The following is an 11,061-nucleotide window of genomic DNA, read 5'->3' on the forward strand; positions in this document are numbered from 1 at the left end:
TTCTTTGTCTCCATTTTGGTTTTGGTAATGTTTTTCGGCAGTTTGCATAGGACGACTCTCCAAGCAGGAGCTGTTTGACTTGGGACAAAGTCACTATTATTCTAGGTAAGCTCAGAAGCCCTCAAAATTTTGTTGCCCTAGGTAGACATAGATTATTAGCAATTTATTTAAAAGCCAATTAAGTTAAATCACCGAGAAAATATTTTTATTCTTGCAGCCTAGTTGTTAAGTACTTTCAGGTACATAAAACAGTGTGTAAAAATCTTCCTTGCAGCTATATTATTTATTTTTTGTGCATATGAACTGATGGCTGTGGAGTGGCATGCTCTTCATCTGTAGCATTAGCAAAAAAAATCATGTATTTCAGCTATTCATAGTGCAGGTGTGCAGTCTGGGAGCCATGGCAAAAGCAAGCTATTACAGTGGTCGCCGAATGGAAAAATATGGACTATTGCAGTGCCTGGAGCCTGACCAACATGCGAGTCTACCTGCTCATTTAGAGTTGATGGAGAACCCAAAGAACTCAGTTGGAACACTTCAGGCTTATTTGGAGAAATTTTGAACTAGAATTTTGACGCATGTAATTTAGTTAAGTGCCTATTTGTGTTTACAAACTGAAACCTTTTCAAGCTACCCCGAATATTGCTTTTTGGTGCTACTGTCCTTTATCAGAGACCCTCTCTGATATCTCTACAGGCAGTGTCTCCTGAGCCCTTACGCTTCTTTTGACCTGTCTTTAGACATGAGTCCCTGTTCGTGGTGAAGCCTCACATCTCCTGCCCCAGTCCCATGGCTCCTTTGGGCTCTCTCGGCTGTTCTGGCTCCTGTCCTCTGCTCCTTATTGTCACTTACTGAATAGACTTGCTCAGCAGAGTTTTCAGAAATAAAACAAAATGAGGTAGTCATGGGTGACCCAGAGCAGCTTTTCCTTTTAATTCAGTCATAAAGCTTTGTTGACTTGCTGGTTTGGTTTCTACTGTCTATAAAAAGGTTTTGTGCAAGCAGTCTCATTTTTCCCATCGCCCTGTGTGACACCAGCGCTGGGATGACCTTCTGCTGGAGAGTCTCATTGCTCAGTTGTATCACTGGTCCCTGTGAGTTTCCCTGGCAACCAGTTTGAGCTACACTGACCCAAAAATACCTCATTGGGCTGGGGGAAAGTCAGTTTGCAGACGGGTATTTCTCATTAATGACTTCTGGATGGTTGTTGTGTTCAGCCCACAGATGTCATTATTGGGAACCGATGGCTGGGAGGTGTGACGTGCCCCTTCTGCTTAGTTCCACTGGCAGCACGGTCTGTGGGAAGGCTGCCTTTGTGTGACTGGCAACTGTGTTGTGACTGTGGGAGTCATCATACTCATTTTACATGGTACACTGAGGGTCTTGTATTCTATCAAGAACAGTCTGTGCAGGTCACAAAGTCACAGTGGTCTTTCTCGGACCTCTGTGAATTACCTTGGTTATTGCTACTAACTTTGCCCTTCTCATTTCTATATAAATAAATGCACCTTGATTTATAGGTGTGCATGCTGTGAGCTCTAGTTTTGCTGCCATCCTAGTCTTCAAAGACGTGGTTTGTGACATGTCTCAATGAACATGTGTATAAATCTTTGGAGGTCAGGATCCACCAGTTAACATAGGAGAGAATGCACAAACTGGAGGTCTTATTTCAAACCTTCCTCGTTCGGTTTTGCCTTTCAAATAATCTTTTCGCTACCTAATGTAAAACATGTGAAGAAAAGCATTGGTAATTCAAGATGTGTTCTCAAGGTGACAAAATTAGAAGAGGCTAAATTGAAGAGCAGTGTGTCATTTTTAGTAACAGGTTCCCTTTTCTGGATTTGCAGGGTGTGAGGATTGCGGTAAAAGCCTTATAGGAGAATGCAAACTCCACGGACCACTCATCAGGGCTAAAGATAGGGTTATTCCTAGCCGAGCCCGTCTCACCCTACCTCATTACCTCACTTTGCGAGTGTTGGAGCTGCGAGCTGGAAACCAGCAGAGTAAGTATTTTAGCTCTTTTCCCCATATTTAAGAAAGAGAAGACAAAAGTAGCAACACTGGCTTGTTTTCATAAATAACTCAAGGCATAATCCTTGGGTATTAACAGTATGAAGACTATTTTCAGCTGAGCACAGCTAGAGCTCATATTCAGCTACTGTTTTTTATGACTGATTTCTAGTAACCTTGATGCATAAACTGATGGCAGGACATTAGCCAGAGCTGGTGTGACATTTAGCTGTGAGCAGTCAGTTAGCTCTGTTCAGCCAAAACAAGTTTAATGAATGTTGCATTTGTATCTAATAGTAACAGCCATGCACTATTACATATTTTTTTTTCTTTTTCCCAAGCATGCAAAACAGGGAAGAGCGTTCAATAAGAGGTCAGAAACAAAATAATAAATAACACCCCTCATCCACTCGAAAGAACACAGTATGTTAATTTACCTTTTGCAGCATCTTCAGTTCATATTATAGAAAGACTGTTGTTTCCTTCTAAAGGCAGAGCAATTTCAATGCCCAGACTTGAAAAAGGGAACTGCATCCTTACCGTGCAAATTTTCAAAGGTTACCTATGTAAAATTAGTCCTGCCCAGATTGCATTTCAAAAAGAGAATGACAAGATGCCTATTTTGTCACACCATTGGTGTTAGGCAGGGGAATAACTAGAATGATCAAGACAGCTCATGTGTCTTAGATTCTCTCCACTTGTATTGGGAGAGAACAACCTCATAAATTATGCCAACAGCCAGATCACTATGATGACATCAGCTTGCCAGTTGAAGAGTATTAACACACTTGTATTGCATACTCACTTTAATATTCTGTCATGGATTTTAGGCACCTCTGTATATATTTACATCCTTTTTGGATTATTCCCATTAGAATTATTTACCTGGGTTATTTGTCTAGAAGAATAATTCATTAGTTCTGCACTATGCATTTGTTTCCATTTTCACAGCTGTCGATATACAAGAAATAGTTCATAATGTCTGTGTTAATATTAGACTGGTCTTTTTTTTTATTTGCAGTCCTTGGAGTATTTGCAAAGAAAGTGATACAGAAGAGAACACAGTTTGGTCCTTATGTTGGGCAACTGTCTACAAAACTGACCTGCTATGATGAGAGCAGGCTAGTCCTGCAGGTAAAAACCCAGTGACTTGCAATGAAGTTCATATGTGTCTGTAACAGTTCATATGTATTTATGTATTTTAACCAGTCAATTTGCTGACTGATCTAGTTAATTCATTGTACTTCTGATCCATATGTATGAGTGTAAATCACATTACTAGGTAGCACAGCATAACCTGAAGTAACAAATGTTCTTGTATATTGTGTTTTCTAGAAGTTTACTTTCCTGCTTTCTAGTTCTTACAATTTCCAGGGTTATTTACCTATTGGTCTAACATTTCTTGATAAATGTTTCACAGGGCATGGCTACTGGAGGTATCCAAGCATAGTACTGTCTTCCCAGATAAACCAAAAAGATTTGTGCTTAACACTGTGCCACTTGGAGGGTAAAATTTGTGCACTGAGTTAGCAATAGTGGCAGAAATGTGCACTAAGTCACCAGCTTAGTAGGGAGGAACAGTACAGGGGTGGGGAAATACTTTAGTGATGCGATTATATATAAACTTTGACACACAGTGCACTAACTCAGTTTATTTAGTCACATTGTTATTTAGGGCTGGTACCATCGCTTGCTGCATGTACAGATACCGATTGTCTCATATGGACCCTGAGAGTATTTTTTGTACTTTATCCAATACAAATAGTGGCCTCTTGGGACTAACCTAACTTAGACTGCATGTGCATCTTTTCCCATAGGAATTCCATGAGAGTAATAGTTGATCATGATCCCCCACGCCCTCCTCTTTGCGTTTTGGTGCACGGGGTCACACCTGTGCTCACCTCTCTGTCATACTGCGAGCCTGTGGTCAAGCTGCAGCCTCCACCAGCGCTTCCCAACAAGTCACGGTTCTTCCAGAGCCTGCATTTCATATCGAGCCCACTCATTCCCCAGGAGAGAGGGACCAGCAGCAGCTGGCCTGTGACATGCCTTCTGTCTTCATTTGAGCTTTCTTGAGAAGCTTGGGACTGGAAAACACTGTGTGTTGTAAGGGAAGGCATAGATACAGATACTTCTGTAATTTCATTTGAGAGCCACAGTAATAGCTTCAGTAATTGCTGTAAGCTTCATTTGCTCATGGAAGTCATGTGAATTGTCTGCCAGGAAAGTAACACTGTCCTTCTGTGGAATTTTCATGCATGTTGACACCAAGGGGGATTTGTTCTTCTCCATAACTAAATTTCTTCCATCTTTTCATGAAACACTTTAATTCTTACAAATGCAGAAAACGTACTTCTCTAACAAGCTTGTGAGCATGGATGAGCTAAGCACCCAGTTCCTTCCTCTTCACCAAGCCATTGTAAACCACACCCTGCCCCCTATCAGTCAGCCCCGTTTGCTTAAAAGTGTGCAGCGATAAGCACAGCTCTGGCTGATGAATGGACTGTTTCTTCAGAAGAGGAGACTGGAATCCCAGGTTTCCTACATTACATCAGTAGCTGCCTTGATTTCTCCCTAGCAGCATTCTGAGTATGTGACCAAAGTTGTCCAACAGGCAGATATTTTAATTGGAAACATGACGAAGTTAGATACAGTACCTCCCAGAAGCAATGGGAATGTAATTTATTTTTTTTTTGCAATTAATTGCTCACTTACATTGTTAGCAGGACATATACATGCTGTGCTGACAAGTTTTTTTACAGTTTCAGCTGTCTGTGTTTTGAGACTGTATTGCAGAAAAGCAACTGTCTTGTACAAGGTCAGAAGCATTTGCCTCACAAAGTCATTCTTTTGGAAAGGAATCTAGGAAAAATGAAGTAAAGCAAAAAGAGATCTCTCTGGCACAATTGTTCATTCATATTTACTTTTGCATTGTTAAGAGGAAAAGGAGAAGACTGTTAAAAAGCCATTATATAGTATGTTACCTCTCTGGACTTATTACACAAGTTATACAATTGTTCCATGCAAAATGTAGCATTAGTACAGCACTGAAGTTTGAGATTATCAAGATCTCAGGAAGTACATTAAGGCTAAAGCTTATCTTTCTACCTGCCTGCACTTAGTTCTTATAATATTATCTCTATATAACATAAAATGATGAAATATAAAGTGGAAACACATACAAAGGTCTACAGTTATTTTAGTAGCTGGGTGCCTTGACAGGTATTCATTCTTCACTTTCTTTTGCACTCAGTATTCTTTAAGAGTGATCTATTTCAAACCAACCGTGATTTCAAAGAACATATGACCAAGACAGGGTAAATAACTGATAGCCATGATTCCAAGTTAAAGAAAACTAATGTACCTCTATCTAGGACTTGGTTTTATCATGTTCTTTCTCCTGTCCTCCCCCTTTGTTTCAGGTATTGAAAGATGGAGGGAAGTACTTTCTGGACACTCCCAATGAAGACTGTGGAAACTGGATGATGTTTGTCCGGCTAGCCCGGAACCAAGAAGAACAGACCCTTGTGGCTTATCAGCACTGTGGAGAAGTCTACTTCACAACTGTTAAGGTAGTTAAACCCACATTGCTTCACCCATCATCCAAACGGAAATTTATTGACCACGGTTCTGAAAGGGTAACCCTTTTACAGCTGAAAGGTTGATTATAATATATTCTGCCAACTGAATCTTTATTACATACCACCTTTTATGTCACTGAATCCATAGCAGAGCAAGCAGTGTATGGGGTTTTCCAGTAAAAGGCAGCATGTGCTTGCTGTTGTGGGTGGTGAAGAAACTGAGCAGACAGAAACTAATATAATTCATGATGGCAATGTTTAAATGTGAATGCTGTGAAGTCCTTCAGTTCCAGATAGGTATGTGGTGAGATTATCTGGCATTGTTACGTTCAACAGTACTTCATCCTGGGAAGAACAAACACACTCCTTTCCTCTGTTACATTTTTGGACATACATTGTATTCTGAGCACATTACCAGGTGTTCAGGCACAGGTTGCTAAGTGTAATCTTTATGTACTATTTTCCACTCTCATTAAATCTGAAGACTTAACTGCAGAACTTACAATACTGCAATGTTGCCATGAAATGATTGGTTTATGTTAGAGATTCTGGGCTGCAGCTTCATCTGGGAAGAGAGAACAAAATACCCTCTATAAATGACACTGGAACATAGAGTCTTGTTTTTTGTTGTTTTGATGACTTTCTCAGGCAAAGTTTGTTTTAATCAGAACTTACTCCTTTGTACACTCAGGTAACTGAAGTCTGTATGTTGAACATTCATTGTTTTCCTTTTTCATTCTTAAGTTAATGCTTGTGTATCATTGTGAGCAACATTAAAAAAAAAGATATCATATTAGTCAAAAGAAGTTACTGTGAGATTGAAATCCAGCACTTCAATTTCATTCCCAAGACTTTTTCCTACTGCACTATTTCCGTGGGATAGTATTGTTTACTTTTGTTCCTCCACTTTTGTTTCTCCACCTGCACAGTGAGAAAAATATTTACCACACAGTGATGGTGTCAGAATAAATTAATAGTGATTACATTTTACAACTTCAAAGCCTTTTATAGTAGCATGAAGTGTAGTTGCTTTTGGATTAATATTAAAATAATTATTTTTTAAAAAAATAAATCATTGTAAAACAGTATATGCTAATCTGAGACATTGTTTAGGCTATGTTTGAGATTCTGATGCAGTCCATAGCATTTGAGATTTCAATTTGATTTCAAATGCATGGTATCCTTGTAGAACTGACAGGATTAACAATACTATATTTGGGAAGCATGAACAAATACTTTTCTAAGAAGTTGTAGTTATGAACTGGTAACTTACAGTTTCCAGTATAATTTAAATACTATTGAAACAGCTCTCTGCTGACTTTAGCAGGACTCCGTTCATTGGCATAATGGAGAGTTCATCCTGTATACTGACATGAAGAGCATTTTAGGATGAGGAATGTGTCTTGGATCGTTACTGTGCTGTGTATCAAAGGGAATTACTTTCATTTTATTTCTCTTAAGTCTCAGTATCATTCACAGTACTGGGGCATCCCATAGGTTTAGTCCTGGTCAAAAGTGGTAGCCTTCTGCTACACTTAAGCACACCCTGCTGGTCATGGTGTGAGGCTGCCTTAGGGCTGGTTATGAAGATATTTTCTCAAGACATTTTGAATAAAGTCTGTTAAGTTGGGAGTAGAAGGTTTGGCTACTCTCCCCACTGTTTTTACAAAGACATGGGATTTTGGTGACATGAACCAGCAGCTACACAAACATTACATGTAAGGGTCATACTAATAGCACCATTACTGTACTCACTGACCTAATGACTGCAGTCTCTAGAAAGAAGTGCTTTAAAAAAAATAGAATTACAAGGAAGTAAAAATCATCCCCAGTTGCTGTTGCTGTCTGTCTGATCACAGGAGTTGCCTCATGTTCTTATTGAGTGGAGAATCCAGTACTTACCACTTCTGTTTAGGCCAGGTGTTATCAAAATGTACAACCAACCCATTCTAGTTGTAGTTAGCAAGGTGGCTCGTGCTTGGGAGTTCAAAAGTTCAGTTTTCGACATTGTACACACAATTACCTGTCAGCATTCACTGTCTAAGTTGTCTTTCAACTACCATGCTTATCCAACACCAATGTTAAAAAATAAGTACATTTTAAGATGTGAGACTTTGTGGAATAAGAGTCAGCTGCTCTCCTTCCAGGGTAGTTTGTTCTTTTTAGGGGCACAATTTTAGTTTAGTTTAAATAAAACTACAAGTACAGTGCAGATTGGCCCTACCCCTGTTGCAGCAATGTTGTCTTTTATTATAGATGAAAAAAAATGTGTACAGGGCCTGGAAGTCATATAAATTATGACCCCAAAATTAGTTTTCTCCCTATTTTTTAGATAACTGATGGATCTTTAGGCAATTAGTGTAATCATTCCTGTCTTTTTCTATTTGCTGTATTATTGACTGAAAGTATTTGTCAGAGGAGGTCATAGTCCAGTCCGAGGAAAGATTTGGGCAGGCATGACTGGGTGGGAGACTGCAGATTATGGGCTACCTTAGACCAGTTTGGGAAGACTTCAGTGAGAGGAGGCCAGAGGTGCAATAAAGCACATGCATGTAAAGCCTGACACACTGGAGCCAACACGTGGAAACATGCAGGTTAGAACGGCAGTCCACATATTGATCAACTCTGCACCCAGGCTTTAGGAGTGTGACACATCTAGGAGGCATCCAAATGATGGATTTTTCCTTTGCCTGTACCCTATAGTTAAGCATTATGTTCAGTGGGCTTCGAAAGATGGAGGAATAGGCATGGGATATTGCTTGGAAAGACTGCTGGATGTCTGAACACCACAGACAAATAGATCTCACTGAGCAAAGGTCATAAGGGCTGAGGCACCGCTCCTGCTACTCTTCACCCCAAAATCTCTGTCCACATGCATTTCTACTTCTAGAAACTGAAGGTGTCAAACCCTAGTGGATAGTAATACTCAAAAAGTGCTTGAATCTTTAAGTAAAGTTTCTAATAATTTAAACTGATTTGAAGAATGCAACTTGGGTAAGGACACAAATTGTACACACACCTCCTACCAATCTTCAGTATTATTTGTTATGGGAAAATTGGCACAAGTAGACATGTGCTATCTTCTTCGATTCACAGCCAATTGAACCCCACACAGAATTGAAAGTATGGTATGCTGCCGATTATGCCAAATTTATGGAAGCTTCTGCAGTATTCATTAAAGAAGAATCTGATGTCTGTCCTTTGCCTCCAGTAACAGTAAGTACACCTCATCTCCATTCAAGCCATCACCAGACATAGTAAATTACAATTTACATACTTTCTCTTTTGATGTAACTCTGGTAATGCTAGAGTAGACCATAGTGTAGTAGGCTAACATAAAGCCAAGAGCAATTTTAGCCGACCAACTACTCAGAGAAAGGCTGCTCTTTTTCTCCTGTGCTTGTACTCCAATGGAGCCATTAGATATAGCCAGTGGCACCAATGGGATGTGTTGGAAAGACTTGAGATTTGCATTAATTTGTATATAACCAAGGTTTCCTGCCTCAGACGCCTTTCACCAGTTCCCCCTTTTTATGCTCTGACTGGTTGGTCAGATAGCGTACTGATTGTTTCAGTCCTTCACGTGCAATAACCCTTCTCTTCTAATCCTATACCTTCCCCTCTGTATGATAGTTGGAATGCTTCAACTGATAGAAAAGTTCCTAAGTGTTGAAAACATGACCCTGAAGACTGATACCTGCTCTAGAAGGAAATGTTCAACAGGGAATATGATAGAACCAGGAATTCAGAGGTGCTCTGGGAAGGGAAGTAACCCCATAGTTGTGTTTTCATGTGAGGGCTTAAGAGAATACCCCAGAAAGAAGGGGAGGGAGGGCCACAGTGTCAGACACAGGTAAGGAAGGGGAGTGCTCTGTCCCTTGATGAAGACAGATTGGGCATAGCCTCACCATGTTCTCAGAGCAAGCCAGCTCAAGAGCAAGGGAAGGTAAGGACAGTTTATGAGAAGCTGAAGTAAAATATAAAGACAGCTAAAGATGTACATGGTCGAATATTAATTGAAAATACATTTCATCAGTGACTGGGTTTTTTTTGTAATTGTTTTTCATTGGAATTTTTTAACTGTCAATATTAAAAGTGAATTCAACTCAATCCAGTAGAGCTCTTACTTCCACAGAAATAATGCTTCCAAATAATGCCTTGCTTGCCAAAAATGTTTGTTTTAATGTCTCTAAGTTAGGGTAGGCCTGAGATCCCCAAACCTAAGGTGTTTCTTACTGAGTTTAAGAAAGTCTAATGCCAAGTGTCAAGCTAAGTGAGGAAGTCTCTCCTGGAGACAGTGACCATTACTGTCTGGTAAAGCATGGAGTCAGCCCAAAACATAAGGAAATCCTGTACAGCTAAACTACATTTGTGGGCAGAAACCCATCCAATTTTTGTATGGTTGCAATAGCAGATAAATTATATCAGTCTAAGGATAAAGTACAATTTCCAACTACTTTTAAGAATAATTCCATAAAAGGAGCAAATGTAGAGGCTTTGAAATTTAGTAAGCTCAAGCAAACAAAGGTGAAGGACTTGGGACTGTTACAGTAAATGCTAAACAAAAACATGGAAATAATTATTTAGCCAACCATTCTCTTTTCTTTCTAGTTTGTAGACTCGTAGAGAGAATCCGTTTCCAGCTGAACAGTCGTGTGGTAGTACACTGAAGTAAATACTGCTAGGGACAACAACAGGTTTTGAGAAAGCCCAAGAGAAGATATAGGGTCAGTGAGAAGAATATGGCCTTTCCTTAGAACGGCCAATATGAAAGATCTGTTTCTGTTCTCATTGCAGAAGGAGCCTGTAGACCCTTGGATATGCTCCAGCTGTAGAAGCACTTTTGCAACTTTTGCTCTGCTAGAATCTCACGAGTGCATCCATAAAGACCGAGTCCTTACCACCAGGTTCAGATCACCAAATAAATTGGGACCTGTAAAAACAAAAAGCAAACTGAAAGGGAAACTAAGAGGAGCAGCATTAGGCAAAAGCATTGCCCAGTGCTACGGGACCATTTCCTGTTCCTCTGCTGCGAAGCTTGGCTGTGCTGGCTCTGGAAGCACTTGTGATGCTCTTGTGAGGTTTATACCTAAATGGAGAAATGGCCGGTCTTCATTGTTGAAGGGAAGAGAAGTGAAGCAGTCAGACAGTTACCCTTGCCGACTCTGCGGGAAGATATTCGATTCCGTTGACAAGCTCACAGTCCACACTTACGCGCACAAAGGGGAGCGCCCCTACAAGTGTTCACAGCACGGATGCACAAAAGCCTTCATTTCCAAATATAAACTGCTCAGGTACAGCTCTGAAGGCGCTCCTTTACTGGTGGGTGGGTGGGTGGGGAAAAAAAGCCAAGAACATATTTTTCCTCTTGAGTGTCCTAGTGGCAGTTAATCCCCAAGTTTCAGTTTTTATTATTCCTGTTTTGGTAGAATTGGAGAAAAACTGATCTCCCTCAATTGCGGGGGCTACT

At 40.1% G+C, this 11,061-nt stretch overlaps 1 protein-coding gene across 7 annotated transcripts in view; it reads left to right on the plus strand.

Annotated features, from left to right (window-relative positions):
- PLAGL1 (PLAG1 like zinc finger 1) overlaps nt 1-11,061 on the plus strand; it is a 52,214-nt gene that overhangs the window by 34,295 nt on the left and 6,858 nt on the right. For 6 of the 7 annotated variants that reach the window (XM_082048628.1, XM_082048626.1, XM_082048629.1 and 3 more), the window contains 5 exons: nt 1,848-2,003; nt 3,032-3,144; nt 5,433-5,582; nt 8,688-8,807; nt 10,389-10,885. In XM_082048628.1, coding sequence (XP_081904754.1) covers nt 1,848-2,003; nt 3,032-3,144; nt 5,433-5,582; nt 8,688-8,807; nt 10,389-10,885 — 1,036 coding nt within the window. The remainder of the gene's footprint in view (nt 1-1,847; nt 2,004-3,031; nt 3,145-5,432; nt 5,583-8,687; nt 8,808-10,388; nt 10,886-11,061) is intronic. The other variant, XM_082048632.1, reaches the window with a different exon arrangement.

Source organism: Streptopelia decaocto, assembly GCF_964273445.1.
Source record: "Streptopelia decaocto genome assembly, chromosome: 3".
In the NCBI taxonomy this organism is placed as follows: Eukaryota; Metazoa; Chordata; class Aves; order Columbiformes; family Columbidae; genus Streptopelia; species Streptopelia decaocto.